This window comes from Chiloscyllium punctatum, chromosome 40 (assembly GCF_047496795.1).
Source record: "Chiloscyllium punctatum isolate Juve2018m chromosome 40, sChiPun1.3, whole genome shotgun sequence".
Classification (NCBI taxonomy): Eukaryota; Metazoa; Chordata; class Chondrichthyes; order Orectolobiformes; family Hemiscylliidae; genus Chiloscyllium; species Chiloscyllium punctatum.
The window spans coordinates 15,508,229-15,531,486 of record NC_092778.1 but is presented as its reverse complement, the minus strand read 5'-3'; the positions used below and the strand labels follow the sequence as shown (position 1 = coordinate 15,531,486).

The following is a 23,258-nucleotide window of genomic DNA, read 5'->3' as shown; positions in this document are numbered from 1 at the left end:
CAACTATCTTTTACTTGGACTATATTTATCATTAAACTCTCGTGTAAACTTGTTTTTCCCTGAAAACATATTACCTAAGCTTTCACTACTACGAAACTCTATACTTAACTTCTCAAGTTGCCATCATTTTTTCAAAATTCACTCCTGTGATGTGGGCGTCGCTGGCTGACCAACACTTCCTGCCCAATCCTAGTTGCCCTTGAGGAGGTGGTTGCAAGCTGCCTTCCTGAACCACTACAATTCATGTGAAACTTCATACCAATTGTAACAACTGAGAGGCTTGCTAAGTCGTTTCAGAGCAGTTGAGAATTAACCACATTGCTGAGAGTCTGGAGTCATAAGTAGGCAAGACCAGGGGTAGGGGTAGGGGTGTCTGTGTGTGTGGGGTAAATTTTTTTCCCTGAAGGACCTTAGTGAGCCAGATGGGTTTTTTTTGACAATGCTTTCATGATTATTAGTACACTCTTAGTTCCAGATTTCTTCTTAGATTGCAGAATTTGAATTCAATACATCATGGCAGCATGCAAACCAAAGTGCCCACAACATTAGCTTAATTTCTGGATTAATAGACTAGCAATAATACCACTAGGTCACCAACACCCTTAGCCTTCTGCTTTTTAACATATCTAGTCATATCAAATAAGGAAAGAATAGGAAGTACAGCTGATTTAAATACCTTTTGAGATAATAAATAAATATTTGTAGTTCTATTCCTGAAGGAATGGTGGAAATAGATTCAATAGGAATTTTGAAAGGGGAATTGGAATAAAGGTCAAAGGGGGAGGGAAAACAACAGGACAATGGAGAAAGTATAAGTCCCCTGTTCAAACCAGTAGTATTTCCATGTGAGTTTATGCAGTATCATGATGAATTGAATGCATCTCTCCTATGCTTTATAATTTATGATAATGTACATAAAAAAGGACCCAATTAAATATGCACCTCATATATCACCTTAGTTTGAAAACTGTGTTCGGTAGTCATTACTGATGTGCAATGCCATGGATGATTGACTAGTGTTGACTGTTGATTGACGAACTGTTGCTATGGGATTTTTAAATGAGGCATCCAGTAACTTTCTTGGCCTACAAAACACAAATACCCTGTTCCTAGGAGGAACACTTTTGCTAAATTTTCATTGCTATTATCAAATAACAATTGCGGTGAAAATTATAATTAAAGCAGTTTGGATGTGGACAAATCCAAAGATGCACAGATTAGGTGAACTGGCCATTCTAAATTGCCCATAGTGTTCAGGGATATGTAGGTTAGGTGCATTAGTCGGGGGTACATGTAGAGTAACAGAGCAGGGCAATGGGTTTGGATGGGGTACATTTTGGAGGGTCAGTGTGGACGTGTTTCCACACTGTAGGAATTCTAGGACTATTAGTCAAGAATATATTATCTAACTACTGTATATAAAGTCTTTTAGCTGTCGTGTAAAAATAAAGTGTGTTTTGCTTAAAGCTGACTAGTTTGACCAATCAAATCAGATCTGGAACTTCCTTACACTTGCTTTTAAGACAAACATTAGAATCTAGACCACCTCAAATGTATTTTGAGGGGATTTGATCTCGTCCATAACACAGACGACATACAGGGTTAGTGGTATCGGAGCTGGGATGCATGACCACAAGTGGGGAAGACTGGGAGTGGAAGATCATGACAGGTGCTGTGACATAGGACAAGTAAGTGCTAAGTACTGGGGAGACGATGGTGACACTTACACTGGCAGAATACAGAACACCATTAACCAACCTCCTACGCATTCCTCCAGATGGCCAAGACTGTATGGATCCAGGTGGCAACCTCAGACAAGAGTAGTACGGTCTGGTGCGATGCCATCCACTGCTGGTTCTGAGGGAAAGAGCAAGCCCTCCTGAGCAGTACGCATTCAGAAGAACCCAAGCTCCCCTGCCTGCTTTTTCACTGGTCATGTTCGGAACGAACGTCAGGAACCGTAGAAGGCAACTCTGGATCAATAGAGTTTGTCTTGGGGGTTGCACAACGCGCTTTTAAAAATGGTCCCAACACCAGGAATGACATTCAATTCCAGGATACCTGGTGAGCAGTGAGTTATTCTAGGAACAACACATTTTAAAAGTGTTTGGAATCAGACCACAGGGATGCTCTAGGGACAGGGCTGGTAGCCAATAAGGTGGGTTTTGCAAGATATGGCAAGAAAACCTGCTGGGTCTAAGTGAAAAACCCTCTATAAAAACTCAATACAATTTGTACTTAGCCAAAAAAAAAGAGAACAGTTCAGCCTATGAGCCTGCATTCAGGTTGGTAACCTCCCAATTAGCACTACTGCCACCCAAGCAACTATATTAAGTGTGGCATTGAAACCAGCTAGCTGCTTGAGTGAACTGTGTTGTGGATGATATTTGACAGAGAAATCACAAAAGTAAATGAGAGAAAAGGAATCAAAGATATGCTGACATGGTCAGGAGTAGGATGGGAGGCAGTCATGTGAAGCATAAATGGTGGCAAAAACTAGTTCAATTGAATGGCCTGTTTCTGTGCCATAAATTCTATATAAGTATGAGAAGTTAATGATGTCTCCTCCAGGTTAAGATGCTGTTTTTTTTGTAAATGGTTACACTTGTGGAACAGTAAGCAAAAGACAACTGCAGTAAAGTAAAAACAGTTGATCGTAATGTGAGAGAGAAACAGAAACAGGATATCTCAGGATAGTCCACCCAGCATGTCAATGCCAGCTGAAAGAGCTAGCTGGTCTGATCTTAATGCTCACTCTTGATCTGTAACCCTGTATGTTATAATACCTTCAATGCAAATCTAATTTTTCCTTGAAAAGCTAGGAGGGTTTCCGTATCCGCTCCACATTTACCTGGTCAAGATCCCTCACGACCTTAAATGTTTCAATCGAATCTTACTCAACACTAAGAACAAACATAGGCTGTCCAAGTCACCACTACCTTTCCAGGTATTAGCCCAATAAGTCTTCTGGGAACTGAATTCAACACATTTACATTTTTTTCCTTAAATAAAAGGTGAACAATACAATACACATTATTCATCCTGCAGTTACACGGACTTTGGATGTATAACCTAACATAACCTTTTGTATTTACTTCCCAGCTTTCCAAATTACTTGCTGCACCTCCATATTAAGCTTTTGTGATTCACACAAGGTGCCACCTAGATCCCTCTGCACCTCTAATCATTTAAAATAACATACTACTACTTTATTATTCTTTCTAAAATGGACAATTTCACATTATACAACATTTCCCTCACTTTTATCCACTCACAACCTATTTATACGCAGTTTTAGTCTTAAGCCCTTTTGATAACTTACTTTCCTACCGGTTTTGGTCTCATCAATTTTAGCAACCACATCTTCTGTCCCTTCATCCAAGTTATTTACCTAAATTGTAAACAGTGGCAGTCTCAGCACTGACCCCTGCGGCATGCCACTCATTCCAACTTACAAATGCAACAATCCATTTATGCCTATGGTATTTCCTGTTAGCCAGACAATCTTTCATTCATGCCAACATGCTTGCCTTACAACAGGAGCTCTTACTTTTCATAATAAAATTTATGCGGCACCTTTTGGAAATCTGGAAACAGTACATCCACTAGTTTCCCTTGATCTACAGAATGTGTAAACTTTTCAAACAACTCCAACAGATTGACCAAACATGCTTTACCCCTCACAAAACCATGTTGACTCATTTATAGCAACGTTTATGGTAATTACACACAGAGTACCATGCTATAATTTCTTCAATAACAACTTCAAACATCTTGCCTTTGGCAGATGTTAACTACAGGTCAGTTAGCTTTTCAGCTTCCTGTCTCCTTCCATTTTTGAATAAAGTTACATCAGCTACCTTCCAATCCAATGGGACTGTCTGCAGAACTCGGGAATTTTGGAAAATTACAACTGATGCAACCATTTCACCAGACACTTACAGACATAACTGGAATGAGAATAGTTATTACAAATATAGGGGCTAAGATAAAAACCAGGAGAAAACTAACAGACAAACTTGAAGCAAGAGTCCATGACATAATATCTTGCTAATGGATTACTACCAATGTATAATCCACTCCTAACATGTCATAAACCAATATTTTTGAAAGTCTTTTGGCTTTCCTAGGTTAAGAAATCAAATTTGGTTTAAAAAAATCTTTTGATCCTTTTATAAAATGGATCTACCCAAAAGTATCTGCCCATTTTTGCTGTAGATTAAAAGGCAAGAAATTCATTTATACCTTCATTAAGGCACGGTTGTGCCCTAAAAGAGCAGCTTCATGTTCTGATTAATAGAAAATGTGTACACACAGACGCTTTGGATAATATTACATCTGTGGCAATTCTGCTGTTTCATCGCTAGTGCAGCCAAGATGGGCAGAATGACCTTTTACTAATCTGTAACAATTCTGTGATTATCTAAATGAGTGGCTCACAGAGTAAATTCAGACATCTATCCCAGATTCATTTTAATAATTGGATGCCTCAATTTCATTTCAATTTTCAAATCCCTGTTCATTTTTATTTGGAATTTAAGTACTGCATTTTTTTGCCAACCACACAGTTTGACTTCTTGGACTCACACTATAAGAGTTTGAAAGTTAAGTAACTGTCATCAATCCTAACATGAATTTCAGTTATATCAATCATGAAGGCTGTAGTCATATCAAAATTGCTGAAAATACAAGCACTGCCTTTAAAAAATGAAAGATTATTTAGTGTGTAGACTATATAATCTTAAACTATTACAGTCATACCTGGAGAATTTTCGACAATAAACACTGAGCTTTCACCATCATTCTCTCCTTCAGTGTCACTTATTACAATAACACTATCCTCTGGCTCCATCTGCAGTCCCACTCACCACTGTAAAGAGAGAAATTGACATTGAGATTGATTTGCTTTGTTGAGCAGATTTTAGTGCTGCTTTTGCTTATTGGACGCAACAAATTCCTTAGTATTAGCATCAATAACGCAGATGAATCACAAGCTCCCAATGGAGTCTGACTACATATAGAAACTTCCCACAACAGTCATCTTGTTAACAGACACAAAACTGAAGAACTCTGGAAAAACAGAGCAGCATCTGTAGACAGAGAAAACAGTGTTCACAATAAGAGTCCAGTGAAGATTCATCACCCTTCAGAGAGCAAGAGCGCGAAAAACAAATATTGCTGATGATTAGCTGAGAGACAGAGATAGGTCAGGTGTAAACAACAAGTCTAAATATTTGAAATGGCGTCATAGGTGGTCTCTTTTTAAGCTTGCCAAATTGCAGCTCCCACAGGGGATGGGGGGGGGGGGGGTGAAGACTTTCCAGATTTTAACGAAATATCAATTAAGTTTCTTATTATTCTATGCGGCTGATTGGGCTTGCTAGGACCCAAGTTCAATTTTGCCTCCCAGGCAAAATGCCCCCTCATTAATTTGGTGTTTATGGACAAGATAAGAACTGTTTTGGACCATTGCAGAAATCAGATTGCCTGTGTGGGACTCAGAAATTGGGGATGGAGATCTCATCAGAAGCACGGGAGGATATTTGGGAAATTGTAAGGAAGATTTCGATTTGCAATAGGACGCAGGCTATGCAATTGATGGTAATCCACAGGGCTTATTTGGCACCAGAGCAGCTTGCGAAATTTAAGACAAAGAATCTCCAATATGCCTGAAGTGTAAAACAGATATTGGTGCTCCTACTTATTGGTAAAAGTGAGGACTGCAGATGCTGGAGATCAGAGCTGCAAAATGTGTTGCTGGAAAAGTGCAGCAGGTCAGGCAGCATCCAAGGAGCAGGAGATTCGACGTTTCGGGCAAAAGCCTGAAGAAAGGCTTATGCCTGAAACGTCGATTCTCCTGCTCCTTGGATGCTGCCTGACCTGCTGCACTTTTCCAGCAACACATTTTTCAACTCCTACTTATTGCTTGTGGTTATGCCACAATCTTCATAGGTATTGAGGCGCTATAGCGAGTGTCTTGGAAGGGGTCTTGGGAATCAAGGTCAAGGTAGATCCGGTGTTCCACCTTTTGGGTTTGCCGAATCACCCCTCTTTGGATGCGCATGAGAAGAACCGGTTTAATATTCTTTCATTTTGTGTGAGGAACAATATCCTGATGAGCTGGATGTTGGAGAATCCCCCAAGCCTCGTGGGTTGGCGTAGCTTAGTTATAGAACATATTCCCCTGGACTTCCTTACAAGTATGGTGCACCAGCAAACAAAACTCTTTTACAGGACATGGCGGCCCTTTTTGAATTATATAGATGCAGATTTGTCAGCTATATTGATCAGGGCCTTTGCGCAGCCATAAGGGCTGTGTCTGGTGGGCCAAGAGCCCCTGGAAGGAAGAATTCCGAATAAATATGGGTATGCCAGCTGATAGTCCCAGTGACCGGGAGCTTAGGTGGGGTTCTGCTGAGTGTTGTAACTTAGTTTAATTTGTCTTGGTTCAACTCAATATAATTTAGTTCTTTTGTCTAATTTATTTATTAAATTGTAGTTTGCATAGGGTTTTTTCTTTTAAAATTGTTGTTGTGGTTCTGTTCGCCGAGCTGGGAATTTGTGTTGCAGACGTTTCGTCCCCTGTCTAGGTGACATCCTCAGTGCTTGGGAGCCTCCTATGAAGTGCTTCTGTGATGTTTCCTCCAGCATTTATAGTGGTTTGAATCTGCCGCTTCCGGTTGTCAGTTCCAGCTGTGCGTTGCAGTGGTCAGTATATTGGGTCCAGATCGATGTGCTTATTGATGGAATCTGTGGATGAATGCCATGCCTCTAGGAATTACCCTGGCTGTTCTCTGTTTGGCTTGTCCTATAATAATAGTGTTGTCCCAGTCGAATTCATGTCCTATAAAAGTAATGACAAGCAACATGAATTCGACTGGGACAACACTATTATTATAGGACAAGCCAAACAGAGAACAGCCAGGGAATTCCTAGAGGCATGGCACTCATCCACAGATTCCATCAATAAGCACATCGATCTGGACCCAATATACTGACCACTGCAACGCACAGGTGGAACTGAGAACCGGAAGCGGCAGATTCAAACCACTATAAATGCCGGAGGAAAAATCACAGAAGCACTTCACAGGAGGCTCCCAAGCACTGAGGATGTCACCTAGACAGGGAACGAAACGTCTGCAACACAAATTCCCAGTTCGGCGAACAGAACCACAACGAGCACCCGAGCTACAAACCTTCTCACAAACTTTTAAATTGTTTGTGGAGTAGTTTGTTTACTGTTATCGTTCTAATATAAGACTGTTATGCTAGTTTGTACTAATTTTATCATTTTTGTAAAAAATTCAAAATCTTTTTCTCAATAAAAATATTTACAAAAAAAATCAATGCTGCAGCTTTGTGCTGTTGTGGAAGATGGACATTTGTTCTTCTAGCTTCCTTTCAGCCTAACTCATCAGCAATATTTTTGCTTGCCCCATGTTGTTTTGTCCTCTCTCTGTCTGGGCATCATCTCCACGTACTTTATTTTCTCCTACTGCACTCTTTCCCTATCTTCTCATCAACATGAATTCAACCCTCCCCCAGTTAAGTATATTAAAAGCTGAGACAGACAGACTTTGAATCAAGGATTATGGACAACGGCACGAAAGTGCCATTGAGGGTTATCAAATCAGCACAATCTCATTGAATGGCTGGGCAGACACGACAGGACGGATAATTTACTTCTCCTCCCCAGTCTTATGGTCTGTACCTTTTGCCCAGGAGGTCTGGGTTCAGGCTCAACCTGCCAAATTAGTGTTATTTTGTGTCTCAACGGGTTGATTCTAAAAACTAAATTTAACACTAAACCAAAAATAAAAGAAAAATTTGCAATTAAAATTATGACAGCAAAAGCCAGTTATTGGTATTGAATACATTTACACATTTTAAAAGGTGCAATGCAAAAGATAGAGGGGAACAGAAAAGAAAATGTAATGGGAGACCAAAGCTATCTTACTGGAGGGATTGGAGTGGGGGGGAAAATGATACAGCAGATAAAAGGGGCAACTTGGAAATGGTACGAGTGCCACAGAATAAAGGCACGGAAGAGAGATAGGAATGAAATGCAAAAGGGATGAAAATAATAGAATGGATATGGCATGAGGGGGAACAGCATGGGATAAGGATTTAAAAGTAGTACTGTTGAAACAAAGACATTAAATTACACTGCACATGTTTTGTAAGTCTCTGCTGATATGGAAATAATTTCCTTTGAGAGTTACTGTCTGCACTTGCTATACTATATTGCCTCACTTTAAATGTTATTTCTTTCTTGAAACACTGCTTCATATGCAAGATCACATGGCAAGTGATTTGATCTTAATGCTCAGCCATATAGAGTCATACAGCATAGAAACAGACCCTTTGGTCCAACCAGTTCCCAAACTAAACTCATCACATATCCCGCCAAAATCTCTCTTATTCATGTACTTAGCCAAGTGGCTTTTAAGTGTTGTAACTGTACCTGCATCCACCACAATCTCTGGCAGTTCATTCCACATATGAACCACTCTCCATATAAAAAACATTGCCCCTCATGTCCTTTTTAAAATCTTTCTCTTCTCACCTTAAAAATATGCACCCTGGTTTTGAATTTCCCTACCCTAGGGAAAAGACCCTTATCATTCACTTTATCTACGCCCCTCATAATTTTATAAACCTCGAGAAAAGGTCACAACTACGCTCCAACGAAAAGAAGTCCCAGCCTTTCCGGTCTATTTTTATAATCTCAAACCCACCAGTCCCTTCCTATTCCAGAAGAGGCCCAACTAAAACTTATACAACCTCAACATGACGTCCCAACTCCTATACGCAAAGGTCTCAGCAACAAAGGCAAGCATGCTAAACACCTTCTTAACACTTCAACCCCAGGGCATCAATGTGGACTTCAACAGTTTCCTCATTTCCCCTTCCCCCACCTCACCCTAGTTCTAAACTTCCAGCTCAGTAACTGTCCCTATAACTTGTCCGGACTTGTCCTACCTGCCGATCAACTCCACCCTCTCCTCCCTGACCTATCACCTTCATCCCCTCCCCCACTCACCCATTGTACTCTATGCTACTCTCTTCCCACACCCACCCTCCTCTAGCTTCTCTCTCCGCGCTTCAGGCTCACTGCCTTTATTCCTGATGAAGAGCTTTTGCCCGAAACATCGATTTCGCTGCTACTTGGATGCTGCCTGAACTGCTGTGCTCTTCCAGCACCACTAATCCAGAATTTGGTTTCCAGCATCTGCAGTTATTGTTTTTACCTCCTTGATCATATCTATGACATGGTGCCCACATGCCTGTTTGTGTCCACAGCTCATCTAACCTTTTTCCAAACATGTTTTGTTTTCTTCATTTCTTTTTCCCATTGCTTCTAACATCTGCAAGGTTTGTCTGATCGGTCAGTGAACCAAATTAAGCTGATGCAATTCACAAACAAACAAGTTATGATGATGTGATGATTGCTCCTTTCTTGGCCCAGCAAGCATTTTCCTTTCAACAATACCAAAGAATTGCAGATGCTGGAAATCCGAAACTATTCTGAAGAAGGGTCACTAAACCTGAAAAGTTAATTGTGCTTTCTCTCCACCGATGCTGCTAGACTGGAGTTTTTTTCAGCAATTTCTGAATTTATTTTTAGCATTTTCTTTTCTGACCTATCTATTAAGTTTTTTTCAGGTCTTATTGTATTGTCAAAATCATCAGAATTAAGCTCAATAAAGAATTTTAACAAATGCACGGAAAGTGACATGAATAAAAATGTTATGTGGTAAACCAGAATCTTGTATGTGTCAAAGAACAGAATATCAAGTGAGAACCAAGCAGAAAAAGGGGCGAAAATGCAATTTGTTATTTAAACACCCATCTTGGAGGCTAATTAAAAAGCTGCATTGGCTTTGAAATTAGCATCACATACAGACAGGATGGTTGAGAAGGTAAAAACAGCAAGGTAAAAACAATGACTGCAGATGCTGGAAACCAGATTCTGGATTAGTGGTGCTGGAAGAGCACAGCAGTTCAGGCAGCATCCAACGAGCAGCAAAATCGACGTTTCGGGAAAAAGCCCTTCATCAGGAATAAAGGCAGTGAGCCTGAAGCGTGGAGAGATAAGCTAGAGGAGGGTGGGGGTGGGGAGAGAGTACAATGGGTGAGTGGGGGAGGAGATGAGGGTGATAGGTCAAGGAGGAGAGGGTGGAGTAGATAGGTGGAAAAGTAGCTAAGCAGGTCGGACAAGTCCGGACAAGTCAAGCAGCCAGTGCCGAGCTGGAAGTTTGAAACTAGGATGAGGTGGGGGAAGGGGAAATGAGGAAGCTGATGAAGTCCACATTGATGCCCTGGGGTTGAAGTGTTCCAAGGCGGAAGATGAGGCATTCTTCCTCCAGGCATCTGGTGGTGAGGGAGCGGCGGTGAAGGAGGCCCAGGACCTCCATGTCCTCGGCAGAGTGGGAGGGGGAGTTGAAACGTTGGGCCACGGGGTGGTTTGGTTGATTGGTGCGGGTGTCTCGGAGATGTTCCCTAAAGCGCTCTGCTAGGAGGCGCCCAGTCTCCCCAATGTAGAGGAGACCACATCGGGAGCAACAGATACAATAAATGATATTAGTGGACATGCAGGTAAAACTTTGAATGTGGAAGGCTCCTTTAGGGCCTTGGATAGAGGTGAGGGAGGAGGTGTGGGCACAGGTTTTACAGTTCCTGCGGTGGCAGGGGAAAGTGCCAGAATGGGAGGGTGGGTCGTAGGGGGGCGTGGACCTGACCAGGTAGTCACGGAGGGAATGGTCTTTGCGGAAGGCGGAAAGGGGTGAGGAGGGAAATATATCCCTGGTGGTGGGGTCTTTTTGGAGGTGGCGGAAATGTCGGCGGATGATTTGGTTTATGCGAAGGTTTGTAGGGTGGAAGGTGAGCACCAGGGGCGTTCAGTCCTTGTTACGGTTGGAGGGGTGGGGTCTGAGGGCGGAGGTGCGGGATGTGGACGAGATGCGTTGGAGGGCATTTTTAACCACGTGGGAAGGGAAATTGCGGTCTCTAAAGAAGGAGGCCATCTGGTGTGTTCTATGGTGGAACTGGTCCTCCTGGGAGCAGATATGGTGGAGGCGGAGAAATTGGGAATACGGGATGGCATTTTTGCAAGAGATAGGATGGGAAGAGGTGTAATCCAGGTAGCAGTGGGTGTCGGTGGGTTTGTAAAAAATGTCAGTGTCAAGTCGGTCATCACTAATGGAGATGGAGAGGCCCAGGAAGGGGAGGGAGGTGTCAGATTGTCCAGGTAAATTTAAGGTCTTCACCCTTTACAATTTCCTCATTTCCCCTTCCCCCACCTCACCCTAGTTCTAAACTTCCAGCTCAGTAACTGTCCCTATAACTTGTCCGGACTTGTCCTACCTGCCGATCAACTCCACCCTCTCCTCCTTGACCTATCACCCTCATCTCATCCCCCACTCACCCATTGTACTCTATGCTACTCTCTCCCCACCCCCACCCTCCTCTAGCTTATCTCTCCACGCTTCAGGCTCACTGTCTTTATTCCTGATGAAGGGCTTTTGCCCGAAACGTCGATTTCACTGCTCGTTGGATGCTGCCTGAACTGCTGTGCTCTTCCAGCATCACTAATCCAGGATATGATCAAGACCTGGCTGAAACATGGGCAGGACTGGCAGATCTGGTCTAAATACTCCTAGTTTCAGGCATTCAGACAAGATAGAGATGGGTGTGGGCGTGGGGACGTTGTAATAGTATTTACTAAGGAATCAATTATAGTGTTGAGCAGACGAAGTCTTGGTAGGATCAAATGAGACCATAAAAGTTAGGAAGTAAAAACACAAAAGGGGCAAATATGCTGTTGGGTATGGACTATATACAGGCCCCAAAACAGAGAGCAACAGAGGATCATATACGTAAAAATCAAATTTCAGCTATCAGGCAGTAATAACAGGGGGATTTTATCTCCCCAAATATTATCGGAGATAATTTTGCTGTGCAAGATAGGGAGGTGGCAACATTCTTAGAAAAGAATTGTATCCAGGAGACCTTTTTAGCCAGTATATAGAAAGCCCAAAAAGGAAGTCAGTTTTGAATTGAATATTTAGAATGGAGCCTGGGCAGGTGGAAAGTACAACGGTAGGGGAGCATTTTGGATATAGTGACCATAACTCAGTTAGATTTATGATTATTATGGAAAAGGATGAGGATGGAGCAGGAATAAAAGTTCTAAACTGGGAAGGGCTAATTTAAAACAAAAAAAATTCATAGACTGTGGGCATTGCTCACTGGGTGAATTTAATACCCATCTTAGTTGCCTTCGAGAAGCTGGTGGTGAGCTACCTTCTTGAATTGCTGTAGGTTCTGAAAGAACAGTAACACATTTCCACGTGAGGATTTGGAGTGTTTTGGGGGGGATCTTGCAGATGGTCCTGTTCTCATATATTTGTTGCCCTTTTCCTTCTAGATAGCAGCAGCGGTGGGTTTGCAAGCAGCTGTCCAAAGACCCTTGGTGATTTTTCTGTACTGCATCCTGCAAATGGTACTCAGTACTGCTTCTGAGCATCAGCTGTGGGTGCAAGCTTTGTGTCAAGCTTCTTGAGTATTGTTAGAGCTGCACTCCACTTTCCAGCTCAGCACTGTCCCCATGACTTGTCTTACCTGCCTATCTTCTTTTCCACCTATCCACTCCACCCTCCCCTCCCTGACCTATCACCTTCATCTCCTCCCCTACTCACCCATTGTACTCTATGCTACTCTCTCCCCACCCCCACCCTTCTCTAACTTATCTCTCCACGCTTCAGGCTCACTGTCTTTATTCCTGATGAAGGGCTTTTGCCCGAAACGTCAATTTCACTGCTCGTTCGATGCTGCCGGAACTGCTGTGCTTTTCCAGCACCACTCTAATCTAGACTCTGGTTTCCAGCATCTGCAGTCATTGTTTTTATCTAGACAAGTGGAGAGAATTCCATCTCACTCCTGAAGTGTGCCTTGCCAGTGGTGGACAAGCTTTGGTCAGTCAAGGTGAGGTACTTACTGCAGAATTCCTCGTCTCTGACTTACTCTTGTAATCCTATTATTTACATGGCTAGTCCAGTTCAGTTTCGGGTTAATTATAACCCCGGATGTTAATAGTGGGTGTTTCACAGATAGTAACGCTATTGATCGTCAAGGGACAAATGGTTAGATTCTCTTGTTGAAGATGGTCTTTGTCTGCTATTTATGTGGCATGAATGTTACTTGCCACTTTTCAGAATAAACCTGGATAGCGTCCAGGTTTTGGTGCATTTGGACATCAAGTACCTCAGTATCTGAAGAATTATAAATACTGCTGGACATCATGTAACTCTCACGTCATTCTTGAATTCAATTCTTTTTTCTCCAAGTTCAATTTCACAGCGCTGTAATAAGCTCAACAGCTGAATGGTCATTGTGGAACCCAAACTGAGCAATGAGCAGGATGCTTCTAAGCAACTGTTCCTTCATAGTACTGCTAATGACACCTTTCATCATTTTACTCATCGAGATGAGACTGATGGGGCGATAATTAGCTAGGTTTGATTTGTCCTGATGTGTACATGCAGAACTTATTTGGTAATTATCCACATCATGTGGCAGCGTTGTAGCTATAGTGGAACAGCTTGGCTAGGGCTATAGCAAGTTCTGAGCAAGTCTTCAGTACTCTTACCAGAAAGTTTCACTGTTCACAGCTTTTGCAATATCCAATGCCTTCAGCTGTTTCTGGATATCATACGTAATGAATCAAATTGGCTGAAGACTGGCATCTGTGATGCTGGGGAATTCCAGAGGAGACCAAAATGGATCATCCACTGGGTACTTTTGGCTGAAGATTGTTGAGTGCTTCAGCCTCATCTTTTACACCAACATTCTGGGTTCCCCATCATAAAGGATAGAGATGTTTATGGAGCCCCTTCCTCCAGTGAGTTGTTTAATTGTCCACCATCATTCATAACAAGATGTCGCAAGACTACATAGAGTTTAAACTGATCCATTGGTTGGGGAAATCACTGGCCTGTCTATCATTTGCTATTTGTGTTTCTGTAGGGAAATCAGTTAGCCAATTGGTTGGATGGCCAGTTTGTGATGCAGAGTGATGATAACCACATGGGTTGAATTCCCACACTGGCTGAGGTTTCCATAAAAGGACTCTGCTTCTCAGCCTCTCCCCTTGCTGGAGGCTTGGTGACCTTCAGATTAAACTACCTTCTCTTCTCTCACTACATAGAGAGAGCAGACATATGGTCTGTTAGGACAGTGGTAATTCTTTTGCTTGTGCTGTTTGGCACACAAAGTATTCTGGTTTTGATACTTCACCAGGTTCACACCTCATTTTTAAGTATGCCTGCTCCTCTTGGCATGCCTTCCTGCATTCTTCAGTGAACCTGACTACATTTTCCAGCTTTTAACCCATAGCCCTGGAGGCTACGACAACACAAGTAAATGTCTTAATACTGCTCACACATAACAAGAGTTTCTGACTCAACGACCATTTCACAATGAGTAACAGACTCCCACAACCTTCAGTGCAAAAACATATTCCTCAAAGTCCTCTTAGCCTTGTACTGCTTATGCCCCCCCCCGATTACCACCAATCTACTACTAAGAGAAGTGCCTTCCTATCAACGCTACCTACGTCCCTCAATCTTGTACACCTCGATTAGTTCCCTCAACTTTCATTGTCTCAAGGCAAGCAACCCTAGCTTATCCAATCTTGCCTCAGATCTCAGACCTTCCAGCACAAGTAGCATCCTGGTAAATCCCCTCAGCACCCTTTCCAGGGCAGTCAGATCCTTGCAATAATGCAGGACCAGACTGCATATGGTACTTCAACTTACATTTTATAAAAGTTCCAGCATAACCTAAACAAAAACAAAATACAGCAGATGAGGGAAATATAAAAAGAAAGTGTCGGAGAAACTGAGCAGGTCTGCCAGTATCTGTGAAGATAGAAAATTAATGTTTCAAATCCAGTAGGGGTCTTCTTCAGAACTCCAGCATGACCTCTTATTTTTGTATTCCATGCCTCAGCTAACAATGGTAAGTATCCTACATATAGTCTTAACCATGTTAATTGATCTGTCCTATTATTTTCAGGGATCCGTGTACATGAAGGCCTCTCTGATTTACTGTACTCTCCAACCGTAACAAGGACAGAATGCCCCTGGTGCTCACCTTCCACCCTACCAACCTTCGCATAAACCAAATCATCCGCTGACATTTCCGCCACCTCCAAACAGACCCCACTACCAGGGATATTTCCCTCCCCACCCCTTTCCACCTTCCGCAAAGACCGTTCCCTCCGCGACTACCTGGTCAGGTCCACGCCCCCAAACAACCCACCCTCCAATCCTGGCACTTTCCCCTGCCACCGCAGGAACTGTAAAACCTGTGCCCATACCTCCTCCCTCACCTCTATCCAAGGCCCTAAAGGAGCCTTCCACATCCAAAGTTTTACTTGCACATCCACTAATATCATTTATTGTATCCATTGCTCCCGATGCGGTCTCCTCTACATTGGGGAGACTGGGCGTCTCCTAGCAGAGTGCTTTAGAGAACACCTCCGGGACACCCGCACCAATCAACCACACCGCCTCATGACCCAACATTTCAACTCCCCCTCCCACTCTGCCAAGGACATGGAGGTCCTGGGCCTCCTTCACCGCCACTCCCTCACCAGACGCCTGGAGGAAGAACACCTCATCTTCCGCCTCGGAACACTTCAACCCCAGGTCATCAATGTGGACTTCAACAGCTTCCTCGTTTCCCCTTCCCCCACCTCACCCTAGTTCTAAACTTCTAGCTCAGTAACTGTCCCCATAACTTGTCCGGACTTGTCCAACCTGCCTATCTTCTTTTCCACCTATCCACTCCACCCTCTCCTCCTTGACCTATCACCTTCATCCCCTCCCCCACTCACCTATTGTATTCTATGCTACTTTCTCCCCACTCCCACCTTCCTCTAGCTTATCTCTCCACGCTTCAGACTCACGGCCTTTAATCCCGATGAAGGGCTTTTGCCCGAAACGTCGATTTCAATGCTACTTGGATGCTGCCTGAACTGCTGTGTTCTTCCAGCACCACTAATCCAAAATGTACTTTGCAGGGAGCTACTATTCATGCTTATAAGCTTTTGCCTGGTTAGCCTTCAAGTGCATTAGCGTGTATTCTTCTGGATTGAATTCCATTTGGCAGTCAGCTGCCCATCTGACTAGTTCATCAATATCCTCTGCTAGTTACCACCTTCGTAACTTTTAGGTTGTGTTATCTTCAAACTTCCTGATCATACCCTCAACATTCAAGTCCAGATCATTAATGCACGCCATAAACAACAAGAACCCCAGAACCAAGATCTGTGGAAACCCACTGGAAACGGTTACAGAAACATCCCTCTGTCACAAACTGTATCCCAGCGAATATTGCAACCAATGTGCCACATTCCTTGGATTCCATGGGTAATTTTCTTGACTGCTCTATGACTGACATTATCAAAAGCCTTGCTGAAACTCACGTAGACCACATCAAATGCACTAGTCTCATCAACACTCCTGGTTACCAATACAAGAAAAGTGATCAAACATGTCAAACACTACTTTCCCTCAGCAAAACCAGGTTCCCCTTCATGTATTCTGTCCTTACTGAACTCTTCCGAAAGCTGCAACACTAAAAGGGACTGGAGAGTACTTGTGCATGACCCCAGAAAGCTAGCACACAGGTGCAGCAGGTATTCAGGAAGGCTGATGGAATGATGGACCTTATTTCAAGTATGTTCAAATAAATGAGCAGTGGAGTCTTAGTGCAACTGTACAAGATGTAGTGACATCACATCTGCAATAATGAGAGCAGTTTTGGTCCTTTTATTTGGGGAAAAATATCATTTCATGACAGGCAGTTCACAGAAGGCTCAAGGATAATTCTAGTAATGAAGGGATTGTCTAATGAGCAGAGGATAAACAAGTTGGGACTCTACTCACTGAAGGGGAGAAGAATTACAGGTGAACTCATTGAAATAAAGGTAGTTGGCATGGCAAACACAGAGGATGATTCCCTGAAGAGAAAGTCTATGACCAGAGGGCACAGTCTAAGAACAAAGGGACACCAATTTAAGACTGAGATGAGAAGCAATTTCTTCAGTCAAAGGGTTGAGGATCATTGAAACTTCTTGCCACAGAAAGCGGTGGGGCAGTGTCCTTATGGACTGAGTGCAGGTTCATAGTTCCTTGAAAGTGGAGTCACAGGTAGAGGGGTTGGGGAAGAAGGCATTTCTTATGCTCTGTTCGATTAGTCAAAACATTGGTTATAAGAGTTAGGAGGCCATGTTGCAGCTGTACTTTGGCTAGACCACTATTGAAATATTGTGTACAATTCTGGTCTCCCTCCTATAGGAAAGATGTTGTGAAATTTTAAAAGGTTCAGAAAAGATTTACAAGAATGTTACCAGGGTTGGAGGGTTTGAACTATAGGGAGAGGCTGGGGCGGTTTTCCCGGAGGCATCGGAGGCTGAGGGATCACCTTAGAAGTTCATAAAATCGTGATGGGCATGGGATAGGGTAAACAGACAAGGTCTTTTCCCTGGGGTGGATATGTCCAGAACTAGACAGCATAGGTTGAGGGTGAGAGGGGAAAAATATAAAAGGGATCTAAGGGGCAGCTTTTTCATGTATGGAATGAGCTGCCACAGGAAGTGATGGAGGCTGGTACAATTACAACATTTAAAAGACATCTGGATGGGTATATGATTGGGAAGGGTTTAGAAAGATATAGACCAAGTGCTGGCAAATTGGACGAGATCAATTTAGGGTGTCTGGTCAGCATGGACAAGTTAGAACGGAGGGTCAGTACATCTCTATGACTCTATATTAAGATGGAGATAGACTCTTAGATCAGTTGGGAAAATCAAGGGTTACATGGAAAGGGCAAGAAAGCGGATGTGAGGACTATCAGATCAGCCATAATCTTATTCAATGGCAGAACAGGCTCAATGGGCTGAGCAATCTACTCCTGTTCCCATTTCTTATGGATGTCCTGTGCAGTAAGCATCTATGAATCTTTGACTCAATGATTGTAGTGCCATTACATGTCAAGGAGTGATGGTTAGATTCCTTATTGTTGCACATGGTCATTGACAAATATTACTTTCTATTTGTCAGCCAGAATATTGACCAGGTTTTGCTGCATTTAGCCATGCACTGCTTCAGAACTAGAGATGACACAATGGTGCTGAACACTGTACAGTCATCAGCAAACATTGCCACTTCTGACCTTGAGGAGGAGGGAAGGTCATTGATCAACCGAGTGATGATGATTAGGCTGAGTATGTTACCCTGAAGAACTGGAGGTCTCTCGTGATGCAGTGGTAGTATCCCTCCTGCTAGACTAATAGTTCCTTGGTTCAAACCCCACCTGCTCCAGAGATGTGTAACAATGTCTCTGAACAGGGTGATTATAAATTAAAAGAAACAAAAGAACTGCAGAAAATCAAAAATAAAAACAAATCGCTGAAAAAAATTCAGGTCTGGCAGCATCTGTGAAGAGAAATTGAAGTTAACATTTTGTGTCCAGTGACCCTTCTTCAGAACTGAAGCATTTGTGATTAGAAAACTGGGACTCTCGTGAGACTTTTGTGGCTTTGTCTTGGCCTCTGAGCTCAGAGGCTGGGATTCAAGTCCCACCTACTCCAGGTGAGTAATAACATCTCTGAACCAGGTGATTATAAAAAGGTACCCTGAAAAACTTGGGACTTCTGCAGCACAACAGTGTCCCAGCTCTGCATCAGAAGTCCTGGGTTCAAGTTCCACATGCTGCAGAGATGTTCTGTAACACATGGGAACAGACTGATTAAAGATATGCAACCTGGAGAACTCTTGCAGAGATATCATGGAGCTGACCTCCAACAAGCACTGCCATCCTCTGCTGTGCCAGGCTTCACTTCAACAAGGAGAGAGAGAGAGAGAGACATCCCCAAACCTCACTGACTGTAGGTTTGCTGGGGCTCCTTGATGCTACATTCTGCCAAATGCAGCCTTGATGCCAAGGTCTGTCACACTCACCTCACCATTAGAATTCAGGCCTTGTCTATGGCCTTGGTTCTAACATAATGAGGTCAGAAGCAAGTCACCCTCATGGAACCCAAAGTGAAAGTCAGCAGCAGCCTTTTGCTAAGAACGTTCTGCTTGGTAGACTGTCATCAACACTGCTCTCTTTTTATTGATGACCAAGAGCAGACTGATGGGGAGGTAATGAAATGAGTTGATTTTGTCCTGCTTTGTGTGTACCGGACATGTGTGGGCAATTTTCCCCATTGTCAGGTAATTGCCAGTGTTGTATCTCTAATAAAACTGCTAGGTTAGGGACTTAGCTAGTTTTGCAGCACAGGTCTTCACTATCTTTGCTGGAATGTTGTCAGGGATCTATATCCTCTCGGATATTGTGCATCTGGCCATCCTTGAAATCACGTAGTGTGGACTGAATGGGTTAAAATCAACGAGGTAAAAACAATGACTGCAGATGCTGGAAACCAGATTCTGGATTAGTGGTGCTGGAAGAACAAAGCAGTTCAAGCAGCATCCAACGAGCAGCGAAATCGACGTTTCGGGCAAAAGCCTTCCATCAGGAATAAAGGCAGTGAGCCTGAAGCGTGGAGATAAGCTAGTGGAAGGTGGGGGTGGGGAGAAAGTAGCATAGCGTACAATGGGTGAGTGGGGGAGGGGATGAAGGTGATAGGTCAAGGAGGAGAGGGTGGAGTGGATAGGTGGAAGAGAAGATAGGCAGGTTGGACTAGTCCGGACAAGTTATAGGGACAGTTACTGAGCTGGAAGTTTAGAACTAGGGTGAGGTGGGGGAAGGGGAAATGAGGAAATTGTTGAAGTCCACATTGATGACCTGGGGTTGAAGTGTTCCGAGGCAGAAGATGAGGCGTTCTTCCTCCAAGCGTCTGGTGGTGAGGGAGTGGCGGTGAAGGAGGCCCAGGACCTCCATGTCCTTGGCAGAGTGGGAGGGGGAGTTGAAATGTTGGGCCACGGGGCGGTGTGATTGATTGGTGCGGGTGTCCTGGGTGTCCCTAAAGCGCTCTGCTAGGAGGCGCCCAGTTTCCCCAATGTAGAGGAGACCACATCGGGAGCAATGGATACAATAAATGATATTAGTGGATGTGCAAGTAAAACTTTGGATGTGGAAGGCTCCTTTAGGGCCTTGGAGAGAGGTGAGGGAGGAGGTGTGGGCACAGGTTTTACAGTTCCTGCGGTGGCAGGGGAAAGTGCCAGAATGGGATGGTGGGTTATTTGGGGGCATGGACCTGACCAGGTAGTCGCGGAGGGAACGGTCTTTGTGGAAGACAGAAAGGGGTGGGCAGGGAAATATATCCCTGGTAGTGGGGTCTGTTTGGAGGTGGCGGAAATGTCGGCGGATGATTTGGTTTATGCGAAGGTCAGTAGGGTGGAAGGTGAGCACCAGGGGCGTTTTGTCCTTGTTACGGTTGGAGGGGTGGGGTCTGAGGGCAGAGGTGTGGGACGTGGACGAGATGCGTTGGAGGGCATCTTTAACCACGTGGGAAGGGAAATTGCGGTCTCTAAAGGAGGAGGCCATCTGGTGTGTTCTGTGGTGGAACTGGTCCTCCTGGGAGCAGATCCGGCGGAGGCGGAGGAATTGGAAATACGGGATGGCATTTTTGCAAGAGGTAGGGTGGGAAGAGATGTAATCCAGGTAGCTGTGGGTTTCGGTGGGTTTGTAAAAAATGTCAGTGTCAAGTCGGTCGTCATTAATGGAGATGGAGAGGTCCAGGAAGGGGAGGGAGGTGTCAGAGATGGTCCAGGTAAATTTAAGGTCAGGGTGGAATGTGTTGGTGAAGTTGATGAATTGCTCAACCTCCTCGCGGGAGCACGAGGTGGCGCCAATGCAGTCATCGATGTAGCGGAGGAAGAGGTGGGGAGTGGTGCCGGTGTAATTACGGAAGATCAACTGCTCTACGTAGCCAACAAAGAGACAGGCATAGCTGGGGACCATACGTGTGCCCATGGCTACCCCTTTGGTCTGGAGGAAGTGGGAGGATTCAAAGGAGAAATTGTAAAGGGTGAAGACCAGTTCGGCCAAACGAATGAGCGTCGGTGGATCCCCCCTAGTCCAGGAACTCCCCACATACGTTCGAGACACCACCCACGCCCTCCACCTCCTTCAACACTTCCGTTTCCCTGGCCCCCAACGCCTCATCTTCACCATGGATATCCAATCCCTCTACACCTCCATCCGCCATGACCAGGGCCTCCAAGCCCTCCGCTTTTTCCTCTCCAGATGTCCCCAACAGGAGCCTTCCACCGACACTCTCATTCGGTGGAAGGGTACTGTTGGGGACGTCTGGAGAGGTCTCACATCCACTAACATCATTTAATGTATCCATTGCTCCCGATGTGGTCTCCTCTACATTGGGGAAACTGGGCGCATCTTCGCAGAGCGCTTTCGGGAACATCTCCGGGACACCCGCACCAATCAATCACACCGCCCCGTGGCCCAACATTTCAACTCCCCCTCCCACTCTGCCGAGGACATGGAGGTCCTGGGCCTCCTTCACCACCTGAATGGGTTAAAGTCTAGTATCTATCATTCCGAGGATCTCTGGAGGAGGCCTCAACACTTCTGGCTGAAGATTCTTGCAATATTTCAATTTTTTTTGTACAATTTGGCAGGCTTCCTTACCAGTGAGCCTGGAGATATTCATGTAGCCTCCTCCAGTGAATTGTTAAATTGTCCAAATTTATTCAGGCCTGTATGCGGCAGGACCTCAGAGCTTAGAGATAGAATCAGAATCCCTACAGTGTGAAAACAGGCCATTTGGCCCAACAAGTCCACTCCCTGATCCTATTACTCTACAATTACCCTGAATAAAGCACCTAACCTACACAATTTGTCATGGCCAATTCTTTGGACTGTCGGAGGAAACCAGTGCACTCAGACGAAACCTACACAGACATGGGGAGAACATGCAAATTCCCCACAGACAGTCACCAGAGGCTGGGATCGAACCCAGATCCCTGGCGTTGTGAGGCAACAATGCTAACCACTGAGCCACTTTGCCACCAAGTGTTTAATAATTGTGCAAAATCATATTTCTTGCAACCATAGTTCTCCTTCAACATTCCAAACTGTGACTAAAGACAGATCTCCAACTGATTCAAAGACAGAAAAGAGTGGAAGTACACAGACCATCTTGGGAAAGTTAACAAAACTACAGTCTTATTTCTCTACGGTTAATTAGCATCTTAATATTAACTGATCAAACTTAAAGGTGGATCTTTGACTTATTCACTGAGAAATCTGCCATATATCCAAATGCTGTAAGTTCTCTTGAAGTCCAGTCGTAGTGTGCCTAAAGTCAGTCAATAGCACTTTTTTCAATTTACAATAAACTTACACCAAAGAAAGCTTTATGTTATCCTTGCAACACACTACTAGCACTTGGTGCTCTGCAATGTTCAACACACTCCTATTCACATATTGTATGCATAGCAGCAACATGGACTTCACTTTCATATTTTCGACTAAAGTTACGAAATATCGGACGCCTAAAAACGATCGATAAAAACAGATTTTAATCTTAAGATGCACTGAACTGCAACAGTTCATTGTGACAGCTGCACAGCGCCCAGGGTTGAGATCCGAACGAGAACGGTATTTTTGTGCTCACGTATGTTAAGAAAATTCAAGTTGGGCAAGTCTTGGTGCGGAAAGAGCAATTTCAATGGGAAAAGACGCACATTTTAAAAGAATAAACAAGATCCTACCTGGAGATAAAAAAAGGGGGAGGAAAAAGCAATCGCGAGGCACAATGGAGACGGATAGGAGCTGTTGCCCAGAAGCAGAAGATGGCGGCAGTTAGGTTTTCCCCCCCCCCCGGGGGTTTGCACCTCAGTGGTGCCCTGCCCCTCCCCGGGGACAGTGTGCGGAGGGAGTCCCGGGGCAGGGTCCAGCCCGCGGCTGAGGTGGAGCAGCCAGTTCCCGGAGTGAGTGTCCTACTGGTGGGCCCGAATTAAACTCCAGCTCTCCTTACTCCTCCCCCGCCCCCCAGCCTCTCCCCTCTTTCTCAATCTCGCCCACTCCCCGTTCTCCCTCACTCCCTTTGCATTTACCGCGCCGTCACCGCTGGCGGCTCTTCCGGGTCACCGAGTGACCGTTTCCGGGGCACGTTACCACGGCAACGCCTGGAGGTGAAGTTATCCTTGGCCTGTCTGTCTCCAACGGTGCGGGTTTTAAACACCGCCCAATCATAAGTTGACTGGATTGCTGCG

At 44.3% G+C, this 23,258-nt stretch overlaps 1 protein-coding gene across 3 annotated transcripts in view; it reads right to left on the bottom strand.

The window, feature by feature from the left end:
* LOC140464377 (uncharacterized) overlaps nt 1-23,203 on the bottom strand; it is a 72,639-nt gene extending 49,436 nt beyond the window's left edge. Inside the window, exons 1-2 of one of the 3 annotated variants that reach the window (XM_072559364.1) lie at nt 23,100-23,203; nt 4,762-4,870 (exon numbers count right to left, since the gene is read on the bottom strand). In XM_072559364.1, coding sequence (XP_072415465.1) covers nt 4,762-4,852 — 91 coding nt within the window. In that variant the 5' untranslated portion in view covers nt 4,853-4,870; nt 23,100-23,203. Of the gene's footprint in view, nt 1-4,761; nt 4,871-22,754; nt 22,992-23,099 lie in introns of those variants that run through there. The other 2 variants (XM_072559365.1, XM_072559363.1) reach the window with 2 other exon arrangements.
* Between the last annotated feature and the right edge of the window lie 55 nt (nt 23,204-23,258).